This window comes from Stegostoma tigrinum, chromosome 31, assembly GCF_030684315.1.
Source record: "Stegostoma tigrinum isolate sSteTig4 chromosome 31, sSteTig4.hap1, whole genome shotgun sequence".
NCBI lineage: Eukaryota > Metazoa > Chordata > Chondrichthyes > Orectolobiformes > Stegostomatidae > Stegostoma > Stegostoma tigrinum.
The window spans coordinates 36,712,221-36,726,722 of record NC_081384.1 but is presented as its reverse complement, the minus strand read 5'-3'; the positions used below and the strand labels follow the sequence as shown (position 1 = coordinate 36,726,722).

General features: G+C 41.4%; 1 protein-coding gene across 18 annotated transcripts in view; it reads right to left on the bottom strand.

The window, feature by feature from the left end:
• The window catches only part of tanc2a (tetratricopeptide repeat, ankyrin repeat and coiled-coil containing 2a), a 778,741-nt gene that overhangs the window by 108,795 nt on the left and 655,444 nt on the right, over positions 1 to 14,502 (bottom strand). For all 18 annotated transcript variants that reach the window (XM_059638827.1, XM_059638832.1, XM_059638830.1 and 15 more), the window contains 2 exons: positions 6,533 to 6,641; positions 3,946 to 4,068 (listed from right to left, as the gene is read on the bottom strand). In XM_059638827.1, the coding sequence (XP_059494810.1) occupies positions 3,946 to 4,068; positions 6,533 to 6,641 (232 nt within the window). The remainder of the gene's footprint in view (positions 1 to 3,945; positions 4,069 to 6,532; positions 6,642 to 14,502) is intronic.

The following is a 14,502-nucleotide window of genomic DNA, read 5'->3' as shown; positions in this document are numbered from 1 at the left end:
GTTTATCAGAATGGTTCCTGGGATAGCGGGATTGATTATGAAGTGGGACTGGATCAGTTATAACTATATTTACTAGAGTTTAAAAGAATGAAGGGGGATCCCATAAAACCTATCATCAAGGTAAAGGCAGGAAGGATGTTCCCAAATCCAGGGAGTCCAGAACCAGGAATTGTACTCTTAGGATACAGGGTAGACGATTTAGAACTGAGATGTGGAGAACCTTTTCCACCAAGAGAATGGTGAGCTTGCGAAATTTTCTGCCACAGTTAGTGGCTGAGGCCAAAACATTGCACGTTTTCAAGGAAGAGACAGATATACTTCTTAGCACTAAGGAGACCAAAGGGTATTGGGGGAAAGTGGGAACAGGGTACTGAGTTGGATCATCAGCCATGAATGGTGGAGCAGGCTCGAAGGGATGAACGGCCTGCTCTTGCTCCTATTTTCTATGTTTATTTGCAATTAAGACAGCAAATAGCAGGTTGTACTTTACTGAAAGTGGACTGGAGTCCATCAGTGATATTCAGTAGAAAAATAGAGAGGGCCTACTGGGGCACTGAAAAATTTTAATCTGGCTCCAAGAATAATTTTAAAAGGTATATTTATAGGTTCATTGTAAATTATTTCTTCAAAAGGCATTCAAGTTTGTAAAACACAAAATGATTGTTAAAATAAACACATTAGTAACGACACATAGTTAACTAGTCGTTATCAAATCAAGCTTTGGTATGATATCCGCACAACCTCTTGATTTTACACAACTATCTCCCATTTAACATTGTATCAGTGATAATGGGAACTGCAGATGCTGGAAAATCCAAGATAATAAAACGTGTGGCTGGGTGAACATAGCAGGCCCAGCAGCATCTTCATCAGAGAAGAAGGGTCTAGGCCCGAAACGTCAGCTTTTGTGCTCCTGAGATGCTGCTGGGCCTGCTGTGTTCATCTAGCCTCACATTTTATTATCTCATTTAATATTAATGTGTTTTATGAATGCTTAATAACAACATACTAAACACAAGTCATTTTCTCATTAAGAAACATGTACTGTAGATCACGTTGTACAGGTTGGACTGGCATCTAAATCCACCCGCCATAAAAGATGACCCCAACTTTTCAGCTCAATGATTCTTCATCTACTTGATATATCAGTAAACTTCATTTTTAGCTTCAACATGCTATACACAAGTACCATTGGCATCAATTTTTCATCTCCAGAAATGGATGTGCTACTTACAGCCATCACATAACTGGATGCGGAAGCAGTTTAAACGCATCTACACAGGGCAGATCCCACACTGGAAATAACAAAGATTGCAACCACCCATCTGGTTCTGAGGAAGGGTCACCAGGACCAAAGCATTAGCGCTGTTTTTATCCTTCACAGATGCTGTCAGACCTGCTGCGCTTTTCCAGCAAGTTTGTTTTTGCACCTATTCTGGTAGCTCACTTTTATACTCAATGCATAAGTCGACCAACATTATGGGAGAAATTTTGAGATTTCAAACATTGATTTACTACATTGAAATCTATGGTAACAGGGTGGGGTTGACAACCTGCAATTTTCACATTGACCCTATAATTTGTTTAATAATATTCAAGTTATTACGTCTTTCAACTTCATTTTTCCTTGCTGCTTACTGCCACTTTCAAATTGATGCTTTCCCCAAATTCCCACCCTTCTTGTTTGAGGCCTCTCATTTACTAGCCCTCCTGCTTGTCAGCCCCTTCCTCTCAACTTGCTACTTGCATCCCAGCCAACCACAATCTATTCTCAACAATACACCTGGTAATCAATTCCATTACTTAACATACTGTTACAGTAATGTTCCTTCTGTATTCAAATTTAAAACTTCCTCAATGTTCCAAAGCTTTGCCAGAAAGGTCCAAAGTTTCAGAATCAAATAAAAAAAGCAGACGTCATAGCTTGAAGGAATTTGGTGTTTGAAGCTATTTCTCTTATGTATTTAATATTTGAACACAAGGATATAATTCTGATACTGATTTTCTTTAACCAAAAATGCATTTAAATAATTGATCCGTCAATGGATGAAAAACGTAAAAATAGTGCTCATCTTCCCAGTCACAACATTTCAAAGGGGTTTATTCCCAAATTCTATGACAATGCCCATTAAAACATGCACTACTTTGGAATTTCACCTTTAAGTCTTTTTGTTTTTGTACTGTAAGCCCAGAGCTTGTAATGACAATTGCTGCAAAAGCAAGGACATCAAAATGTACCAGTTAGGAAATCATGGGTGAGGTATGCAAGTTGGCTGCTGTCAACTGAAATCAGCTGAAATCAGCTGTTCAGTTTAATTGAGTGGGAGCAGCACAGTGGCACAGTGATACGTACTGCCGTCTGTCACACAGCACCAGGAAAACGGTTCGATTCCAGCCTTGGGTGACTGTGTGGAGTTTGCACATTCTCCCCGTATCTGCATGGGTTTCCACTGGATGCTCCAGTTTCCTCTCTCAGTCCAAAGATGTGCATATTAGGTGGATTGTCTAAACTCCATGAGGAACGTTGGGGAAGGGGTGTGCTGAATGCCAAGAAAAATCTTCACCTGCATCAAATTGGCTGAAGGATGAAAACTTGAACTGCCAAATTACGATGAACTTGTTTTTAATTATTTTCATGCTTTTAAAATGTGTTGAAATATCAATTGCTGTTTAGATAAACTGACTTGGAGAAATTATTGAAACAAATGACAGTCAAGAAAAAACTGAATTAACATACAAGGCAGCTTAAAGTGATTATTAAAGACAGCGGCAACGATCTAACGGAATTAACAGGCTCGAAGGGTTGAATCTAAAATAGTTCCCTTCAAAGCAATGATACTTAAATACATCATTTGACATCCATATGAGGAAATTTAAACAGAAGGACAAACACAAATGGTGAAAGATATGTGGCACCACAGACTGATATCTTTTTTAAAAATGTTCAATAAGAATAACCGTACAAGATTTTCATATTCACCAACAATTAAGCTTGCCATCTGTTTCCAAGCTCAACAGCAAATACATCAGTGAGAAGGTGGTTTATATTTTACAGATTCAAAACTTTGAGATATTAGAAGTACAAAATTGAATAATTTTATCAAGAGCTTGAATACGCCCAACATGTCATCACGGATTTATGTTTCAACAGCATGTTACAGGCTTTCAAAAACATCAATGTCTTGGTGGATGGGGAAATGCAATCAGTTGGCATTTTGGAAAACTTCTGGAAAGGTTTCATCTCTGCCATTGATACTTAAGATAAGACTGAAATGTGATATGTGAAGTCAGGTGGGTATTTGGCTTAAAAACAGAAAACAAAGGCTAGTCACAAATAGAGCTTTGTCAGATGGAAAGAAGAGAGTAGCCCACAGAATGGAAAAATAGCAACAAACTGGAACTCTATGAAATATTTGTGCTGGATAGATTCTTAATATTATAAAGTATTCATGTACTGGGGTCACATATTTAGACAGACAAAATCTAGTGGAAAAGGAAGTAAGATAAGATACGAAGGTAGGTGGGACAGATCTATCAAAGTGGGACAGGGGTTTCATGCAGATATTTTTCTTGCTGCCCCAGGCAAACATTATTTGCCACATAATGGAAATGAATCCTGCGTAAACATCAATGTTCACCTTCAAGATATGCTACAGACTTAGTAAGTCACTACCGTTCACTTAACTGCATTAAGTGCTGAAAGCAACAATTAACAGAGGGATAATTACAACATTCTGTATGATACTTGGCTTGGCATCAGGTTCTCTTTAAGTTCCAAGACCATTGCCAAATATAAAGTACTCTTATGCCACAAATTCATGCCAGTGCCTGAAAAACTAGGTGTTAACAAAACTGAGATCCATAGCTCTTACTATGGGCTGGATTCAAATTCAAGGCTAAAAACATTACATGATAGCCAGAATTGGCCAGCAGATATTGCTTTACCTTAATGTTTGGAGTGTATAAATTTCGTAAAGATGCTAATGCAGTGGATAGCCCTTCTGTGCTGTAAGATATCCACAACCCTTGGAGTATTGAGGAAGAAACACCAACTTTTTTGCTCAGACCCTTGAAGAGAAACAGTAAAAACAGTGAATTCTCTACTCTGCCAGAAACAGAATATGATTATTTTAAATGTTCAAGTGCATTAAGATTGAAAAGCTAAGTTACTCTTGCCTGGTTTGGGCATGTAGCAGTGTTAACCTCTTTGCACATCGTATATATTAGGCAAACTTTGCCATCAACTTCCAGCTGCATTGTACTCATCATAAGCAGCAATTTATTGCTCCTAATCTATATTCTTCCTCCATCAACCAGTCAATATCATACAAGAAACAACATCCTAATATTAAGGAGATACAAATCCCCAAGGGAATATGGTTATAAAATATATTTAAACCATGCAATATCAAAAGAAATAGTGCCAATTATTTAAGCATCTGATTTAGAACATAGAACAGTACAGCGCAATACAGGCCCTTTGGCCCACGATTTTGCGCTGAACTTCTACCCTAATCCTAAAGTCTATCTAACCTCCACATCTACCTTATACTATCATCCATATGCCTATCCAATAGCCACTTAAATGCCCCTAATGAGGGCGACTCCACTACCCTCTCTGGCAATGCATTCCACGCCCCGACCATGCTCTGAGTAAAGAACCTACCTCTGACGTCTCCCCTCTTTCTAACTCCACTCACTTTAAAACTATGCCCCCTCGTAATAGCTACCTCCACCCCAGGAGTGTGTCTCTGGCTGTCCACCCTATCTATTCCTCTGATTATTTTGTACACCTCTATCAAGACACCTCGCATCCTTTGTTGTTCTAAAGAGAAAAGCCCTAGCTCTATTAAGCTTTCCTGTTAAGACCATTCCTCTGTTCCAGGCAACATCCTGGTAAATCGACTCTGCACCTTTTCCAATGCCTCCATATCTTCACTGTAATGAGGCGACCAGAACTGGGCACAATACTCCAGATATGGCCATACCAGGCATTTGTATGCCCTGAACATAAATGTTTCCACTTGTGAACTATTAATTGATTATGGTGACTCCTGCATTGTTCCAAGGAATGACAGGATTTGACTTTTTTGACACAATGCATTCAGCACCTAACCACATTGTTACGGGAAGACTTTTTCACAGAAAGGGAGGGGATATAATTTGGATTGTGGTGGGTAGCAGTGCAAATGTCATACAATGGCATAGCAACACTTCAATCTGCCAATACAAATAATTATCTTTTTTTCACTTGTTTATTTGATGTGAGCAGTGATGGCAAGGCTCGCATTTGTTGCTCATCCTTAATTGCTCAAGACTTAGTTGCAGGTTACCTTTTTGAACCTTTGCGGTCAATAATATGAACTATATTTTTCTTGCAGTTTGATATAATGGAGTGGATTGTTGGGCTACTTCAGAGGCAGTTAAGGGGCAACCACATTGCTTCAAGTCTGGAGTCACAGAGGCCAGAATAAGTAAGGATGCTAGATTTACACTTGCTGAGACCTACGTTATTGAATTCACATGACTGACCTATCCCCTCCCTACCTCCCCACCTACACCCTCTCCACCTATCTTCTTTGCTCTCCATCTTCGGCCCGCCTCCCCCTCTCTCCCTATTTATTCCAGTTCCCTCCCCCCATCCCCCTCTCTGATGAAGGGTCTAGGCCCGAAACGTCAGCTTTTGTGCTCCTGAGATGCTGCTTGGCCTGCTGTGTTCATCCAGCCTCACATTTCATCATCTTGGAATCTCCAGCATCTGCAGTTCCCATTATCTCTTATTGAATTCACATTTCTGGTTTCAGACTGTGAACTGAAGTTGAGAATTAAACTTTGAGCAGCAGCTTGCTCTGGAAAGGAGGGGGCAAGAAATGGATGTTTGTTTATGGAAACTGGCTTGGAAAGATTCTTACACGTTAACCAATTTCTTAAGACCACTTTTGCACTAGGATGTCCTGGGCTCAGGACCAGCAACTGGCTAGATGTTGAACTGGCCAAGCAACAGCAGATCGGTGCTGACCAGCTAATCACAGAGAATGTTGGGAAAAACAGAGGATAGAAGAGACAACCAGTTCTGATGTGATTTGGCTTGATTTATCCATGCCACGTGTACCAAGGTACAGTGAAAACTGTTGTTTTATATGCTTTACAGGTAGATTGTACTATACATTGGCATTAGGATAACAGAATAGATGCTTTCTAACCTTTACTGCTAAACCCAGTGGTTAAAAGGTTAGCTTCTGGACTCATTCCTTTCATTCTCCACAAGTTTTATGCCGCAAATATTGGACAGAGGTAAGCAAATGGAAACTGTCAGCACATTAGCATGAATTTGAATTCTGCAAGCTGTTTTGGGCAGGGAGGGGTTTGATTTGAACTTATTCCTGAACGCTAATCTGGGTTTCTATGCTATTTGGTCCCATATCAGCTTGTATCTTGAAAATATCAGTTACTCTCTGGACACTAGCATCACGTACACACAACAGTCATGTAACATAACCTCTTCAAACCTGTTTCATACAGGGTCAAATACCTTGAATATGTGTGCCTTCAGGATGTGGTGTCCCAGCTCAATAGTCTGTTGGCGGTTTAATTTGTTTTCTTGACGAGAGAACCAAAATGCCAGTAATGTATGGCCACTCCTAAGTGGAAAAACAGAACTAATTTTAAAATGATAAATTATGATATTCTTTACATAGACTAGATACAAGATTACATTACTCGTAATATTTCCTTCCCTGTTCCAGAAAAGTCCTGCTCCAAACATAACACAAAGAAATGATGATATCCTCCAGGAAAAGAGCACAGTCACCAAGCATACTAATGCTTAGGTAAGTGAGTGAACCTTGATGAACAATATGGTTGCAGTCGATGACCACCTTTCCTTGGTGCCACAGATAGCTAAGCAATCAGATCACCGGTATAGGTGAATTTTTAGCTGGAGCGGCTGACAATATATTGATGATCTTTGCAAATCAAGACACATTTAGATGTGGAAATGAAGAAAGGTTTTCTGAAAAACTGGTGGAGAGACCTTTTAGAATGGACAATGTATTTGAATAAAATGTGCCAAGATATGCGGAAATTAGGGAAGCAAGCATGAGTGTTCAGGAAATAGGTAGGGAGGGGGTCTGTAAATGTCAGTTACGTCACAAATATCAATCATTGCATTATGGCCAAGAAATATGGGCCGCACGTTGGCTCAGTGGTTAGCACTGCTGCCTCACAGCACCAGGGACCTGGGTTCGATTCCAGCCTCAGGCGACTGTGTGTTGAGTTTCCTCCGGTTTACTCCTACAGTCCAAAGGTGTGCAGGCTAGGTGAATTGGCCATGCTACATTGCCCAGAGGAATGTGTAGATTAGGTGGATTATAGGGGGCTGAGTCTGGGTGGGATGCTCTGAGGCTCGGTTTCCACACTGATTCTATTCTTCTGTATAAAAAAAATTCATTTTAGGAGTAGGGTAAACCCAAATTCTGCTTTGTCTATAAAGGCACCCAAGGAAATCATAATGAATAGGCTTTTTTGCTACATGGTGCTGCTAAAAGAATGATTTAAAACTTAAGTTTGTTTTCTACAGCAGTGATTTACTTTGTTTTTTCAAGATCACAAAGAATATTGACATTATCCAGTCACGTTATTCACAGTGAATGCTTACTCAGTACATCAGAAAATGATAAACATAAACATGAAAAAGCAATTTAAGCCAATAATTAAAATGGTGTGGTTTTGTGCTTTTTGTGTAAAAGTACTAATTATTTGAACTAGCAGTGACACATAAGTAAGTCTTAGTATTTCAGTCTAGCTCATTACACTCTAAAACAACTCAACTTTGGAAGGAAGCAATCTACAAGTCCACTTTTCACTAGATGTATTCTCAGTTAAATAACAGCACTGAAAGCCTGGACTGTGAAGCACTAATACACAAAATCTTTCAAATTAGAATACCAGAGTGAGGAGGTCTACTAGGAAGCGTGGAGCTATTTCATTCTATTAGATTGTAAATATTCGACAAATTTAAGATAACAATAAAATGGCACACAAACTTGTGTCTTAGAATGATAAACATTAAAACTGTACATTTAGCAGAACTTAACCATATTTTCCTCATGGAACCTGGGAGGTTGATGTGATAAATTAAAATTACTAATCAACAGAAACAAAACCGACAATGAGTAATATTTTCACTAGACCTGTTTGCCGTTGCAGCAAAAACATTTTCTCTATGAAGCTGTGTTTTAACAATTTGCCCCAAACTTCACAAAATAAATACATTCACCAGAATGATACCTGGATTCTAACAAATAACGGGTGTTTGCCAAAGTTTCACCTAAGAGATTAAAGTGCAAGACTAAAGTGCATGGGACTGGGGGAAGAGTATTGAGATGGATAGGAACCTGATTAGCAGAGAGGAACAAGGAGTAGAAATTAATGGGTCCTTTTCAAATTGGTAGGCAGTAACTAGTGGGGTGCCACAGGGTTCAGTGCTGGGCCCCCAGCTATTCACAATATATGTTAATGATTTGAATGAGGGAACAAAGTGTAAAACCTCAAAGTTTGCAGATGAGACTTAGTTGGGTGGGAGGGGAAACTGTCACCAGGATGCAGAGATCCTTCAGCATAATCACGATAGGTTGGGTGAGTGGGCAAATTAATTGCAGATGCAGTATAATTTGGATAAATGAGAGATTATTCACTTTGGAAGCAAAAACAAGGCGGCAACCTGAATGGCTGTAAATTGGGAGAGGGGAGTGTGCAGCGCGATCTGCGTGTCCTCGTGCACCACTCACTGAAGGTAAGCATGCAGGTACGGCAGGCAGTAAAGCAGCAAATGGTGTGTTGGCCTTCATTGTAAGAAGTTGAGTACAGGAGCAGGGATGTGTTATTGCAGTTGTACAGGGCCTTGGTGAAACCATACCTGGAATACTGTTAGATAATAAAACGTGAGGCTGGATGAACACAGCAGGCCAAGCAGCATCTCAGGAGCACAAAAGCTGACGTTTCGGGCCTAGACCCCTCATCAGAGCTGAAGGGTCTAGGCCCGAAACATCAGCTTTTGTGCTCCTGAGATGCTGCTTGGCCTGCTGTGTTCATCCAGCCTCACATTTTATTATCTTGGAATTCTCCAGCATCTGCAGTTCCCATTATCCCTGGAATACTGTTTGCAGTTTTGGTCTCCTTTTCTCAAGAAGGATGTTGCTGCTTTCTAGGGAGTGCAGCGAAGGTTCACCAGGCTGAATTCTGTACGAGGAGAGATTGACTAGGTTGGAATTGCTTTTACTGGAGTTCAGACGAAGGCAGGGGATCTCACAGATTTATAAAATTCCAACTGGGCTACACAGGATGTTCCCAATGGTGGGTGTGTCCAGAACCAGGCACTACAGTCTGATGATTTGGGGTAATCCATTTAGGAAGGAGATGAGGAGACATTTCTTCACCCAAACAGTGGTGAGCCTGTGGAATTCATTACCACAGGAAGTGGCTGATGCCAAAACACTGAATCTATTCAAGAGGTGACTAGATATGCTCTTGAGGTGAATGGGATCAAAGATTATGGGGACAAAGCAGGATTAGGTTATTGAGTTGGACGATCAACTTTGCTCGTGAAGAATGGTGGAGCAGGCTCAAAGGGCCAAATGGTCTCCTCCTGCTCCTATCTCTTATGTATCTATAAAGTACATGGAGATCTGACACAATGCTAGGGTTGCAATCTCTGGAATTTAAAAGCTTTATTGGTTCTCCTCAGGACCATGAAAGTGATGAAGAAAATTATTTCAGGAATGAAATTAAGAAACATATTGACCTGCAAAATCTAATAGAAGTTTGGAACTCTCTTGGGACGGATAACAGATCAGCTGTTGATTTCAAACCTGGACTTCACAGACTTATTATCCATAGGTATTAAGGGGTATAGGGCAAATGTGAACCTCTGGAGTTAGTTTGCAGATCAGCTGTGAATTCAATCAACAGAGTCAAGAGACGTAAATAGCTTACCTCTATTCCCATGCTTGAAACCTGATGCTTAATTTAAATGGATTTGGAATTTTACAAAAGATCGTTGGAACCATTTCTGGCACCTGAGATTTTGGGATGGGCAATCACTTGAACAAGTCATCCATAACAGAATCAGAAATAAGTTACGAAGGCACAGTGTCAATGAATGCTATTGACATTTGTGAACGATCCATTGATTTTCAAGAGGTCTTTCACATCTGGGAATATCCTTTTATTATTGAGCATTACAAGGAAGTACTAAAATCCACAAGAGGGGATGACCTCAGAGTCCATTTTGAATCAGTCCACTTTGAAAAATATAATCTTTAAAATAGTTTTAAAAAAAAACCTATTACTGTCATGACACAAGTTAAAGCACCAAGTGCTAGCTCATCTCTTTGCTCTGTAACCTATTGACCATTAAATTCTTGTCTTCAAATTTCACATGCTTGTATTGTCTTGCCTCCCCCGAGTGTTGCAAGGTCCTCAAGCTTCATATTAAGTACTGCATACTTGGTTTCTTTGAATCTGATCTTATTTAAAAAGCACACACAGAAACTTCAGCTGTGTCAGTCCTGGCCTCTGCATTAGACTCCTGAATAAGCCACACCACCCTTTTTCAATTTTAAAATCTTTCTTTAAAGCAATCTGCATGATCAAACTATCAGTCTCTTTCCTGAGTCCAGCAATTATTTATTTGTTTACGCATATGAAGGCTGAAAGGGAAACAATAAAGATACTCTAGGAATGAAAACATTTCAGGCATTTTGTTTTACAGTAGCAGCTGTTCAATAAATTCATCAGACCAAGTAGCCAACTCAACTCCACTAGGGTGTGGAAAATATGCAAGGACAGAAGTTGCTGGAAAAGCTCAGGAAGTCTGTGAAGCATCTATGAAGAAAAAAAAATCAGTTACCGTTTTGGGTGATCATTCTGCAGAACTCTGTTCTTTTTTTTTGGAGGAGGTAGAAGTTAGTTGTGCAGGCTGGGGACTATCAGCTTGAAAGCAGTGGGGGAGGTCACCAGATAAAATGAGATCAGTTACTGTAGTAGATGCAATGGCCTGACGCATCATGGTGCAGTCATGGTCCAGGGGAAGATAGAAGGTGGTATCTGGGAGCTGAGCTCAGCTCCTGTAGTGTAGACGTCAAAATGCCAGACTACAACTGCATCACTCTTATGGGCAGGCTTAATAACGAAGTCAGGGTTAGATCTAAGTACACAGGGTGCAGTCAGTTTGGGGGGGAAGATAGGCTGGATTTGGTGGGGCTGGGGGAGCAGAGGGTGTAGGCAGAGACACGGAGGTGACCAATATCACGTCGACAGTTCTCAACCGACAGGTCAAGTGCAGGTAAAAGGCCAGAGGGATGAGTTCAGGCAGAGGGAGTGTGTTGGGTCTGGGCGAAGGGGTCCTTGCAATGGGAGAGAACTCGTCTGAAGAAATAGGCACTAAGGTGCAGGCGGCGGAAGAAGAGTTTGGGGTCATGTCATGACCGAAATTTGTTAAGGTGGGAATGCAGAGGAATAAATTTATGGGGAAAATATAACAATCTTCAAAGGAGACTGATAAAGGAAGTGAAATGTGAAGATGTTCCATTTCAGTTGCTGAATGCCCAAAGACAACTTGCCAAAAAATTCAACATGGATCATAACGCACCAGAATTTCTGTAAATTTCTGAAAACATGGTCCAGTGAGGCTACACACTGACATTTTCCCCTCGGTGCAACTGAGCTTATAGAAACCACATTGGTCTGTACAGCCACCAATGGACTCACCCCGAAGAGGTGGGAAGAGAGTTATCCGCATTTGCGAGAGGCTGCCAATGATAACACATTAAGGAATAATTCTACCTACCTAGATATCACAGCTGTTTAGGCATATTCTTCCAGTGACACACTAACCAACACTGCACGCCAAGTTTACACGTCTTTACTTCAGACACTGATCCGGAGTAACCAAAACCTCTTCAATGAAAACCCAAATATTTTATTTGCACAAAATTAGATGTAGAATGTACAGCATGAAAAAAACCATCCAGCTCCAGTGGTATATGTTATTATCTATGTTCAATAGAAAGCCTCTCTGACCATACCAGCATAATCCAGATAGGGGTTTAGAGCATTTATCATGTGATTATTCAGCTTCTAATTAGGCCCTGCAGCCATGGAAGGAAAGTCACAATTTAAAAGATATTCACAAACAATATCACACTATTTTTGAAGTTTTGACCTGCATATCAGATTTGGACTGAATTGTTTTTGCTATTATCCTGTTAAGTCTGTTTGTTAAACCTCCCTTTTCCACATTTACTTATGTAGCTTTACCGTGAAAACAAAACTTCAAAAAATCATTTTTCCATTGAAAGGAGGAAAGCTTTAGATTTTGTTCTTGTAAAAAAAAAGAGAATATGGATTGTCTGAGATAACAAAGTGTAGAGCTTGATAAACACAGCAGGCCAAGCAGCATCTTAGGACCAGGCAAGCTGATCTTTCGGGCCTAGACCCTTCATCAGAAATGGGGGAGGGGGAGAGGGTTATGAAATAAATAGGGAGACAGGGGGCAGCGTATTGAAGATGGATAGAGGAGAAGATAGGTATAGAGGACACAGACAAGTTAAGAGGTGGGGATGGGTCCAGTAGAGGTGAGTGTAGGTACGGAGGTAGGGAGGGGATAGGTCAGTCCAGGGGAGGACAGACAGGTCAAGGGGGCAGGATGAGGTTAGTAGTAGGAAATAGGGATGCGGCTTGAGGTGGGAGGAGGGGATAGGTAAGAGAAAGAACAGGTTAGGGAGGCAGGCATGAGCTGGGCTGGTTTTGGGATGCAGTGGGGGGGAACGGGAGATTTTGAAGCGTGTGAAATCCACATTGATACCATTAAGCCACAGGGTTCCAAAGTAGAATATGAGTTGCTGTTCCTGCAACCTTCGGGTGGCATCATTGTGGCACTGGAGGAGGCCCAGGATGGACATGTCGTCTGAGATACGGGAGGGGGAGTTGAAATGGTTCGTGATTGGGACGCTCCAACCTTGTGGTTTGGATTCTTGGTCCATAGAATTTGTTCCTTTTTTGCTGTTTTTTTCCTCCCATGACACTTCTGCTGGAATGGGAGGGGGGGGGGGGGGTTGGTGTTGAAATGGTTTGTGACTGGGAGGTGCAATTGTTTATTGCGAACCGAGCATAGGTGTTCTGCAGAACAGTCCCCAAGCCTCCGCTTAGTTTCTCTGATGTAGAGGAGGCCACAACGGGTACAGCGGATGCAGTATACCACATTGGCAGGCGTGCAGGTGAACATCTGCTTGATTTGGAAAGTCTTCTTAGGGCCTGGGATGGAGGTGAGGGGGGTCGTGTGGGGGCAGGTGAAGCACTTCCTACGGTTGCAGGGGAAAGTGCTGGGTGTGCTGGGGTTGGAGGGGAGCGTACAGCGGACAAGGAATCGTGGAGAGAGCGGTCCGTCCGGAAAGCAGACAAGGTTAGGGAGGGAAAAATGTCTTTGGTGGTGGGGTTGGATTGCAGATGGCAGAAGTGTCGGAGGACGATGCGTTGGATCTGGAGGCTGGTACGTGAGGACAAGGGGGATTCTCTTTTGGTGGTTATTGCGGGGATTGGATGTGAGGGATGAGTTGCGGGAAATGTGGGAGACACAGTCGAGGGCATTCTCGATCACTGCAGGGGGGGGGAATTGCGGTCCTTGAAAAACGAGGACATCTGAGATGTACAGCAGTGGAATACCTCATCCTGGAAGCAGATGCAGTGGAGGCGGAGGAATTGGAAATAGGGGATGGCATTTTTGCAGGAGGGTGGGTGGGAGGTGTATTCTAGGTAGCTGTGGGAGCCAGTGGGCTTGAAATGGACATTGTTTTCTAGGTGGTTGCCTGAGATGGAGACAGAGGGGTCCAGGAAGGTGAGGCAGGTGTTCGAGATAGTCCAGATGAACTTGAGGTTGGGGTGGAAAGTGTTGAAGTGGATGAACTGTTCGAGCTCCTCGTGGGAGCACATGGCGGCGCCGATACAATCAATGTAATGGAGGAAGAGTTGGGGCTTAGGGCCAGTGTAATATGGATCGTGTTGAGATGTGTGTAAATTCTATCCCTTCCTTTTTCCTTCCTCTTATAATAGCTTACATTTTCTACCCACATTTCCTGGAAAGTTTGAAAAATTGGGCAATGGTAACAAAAGATGTAAACCGAAATTCAACTCAAGCTGACAACTTAGAGAATGCTGTTTATCGATATTTGGCATATTATTTCAAACACAGCAATGTAGCATACTCTTAACTCATGCCACTTGTACCTCTAGCAAATAATAGCTTGTATGCTTGGAAAAGAATAAGACATATAAAAATTGTTAAACTAGAGGAAAATTAATGAAACTCCTTCAAAATTACAACATGGAAACAAGCACTGTGATCCAACTGGTGGTTTGCTGAAAGCACAAGTTTTGTTTTTTGCAGGTCCAGAAACATGCTCCTGCTTAGAAATCTTTGACTGACAATGTAGCTTTTTAAGCTCT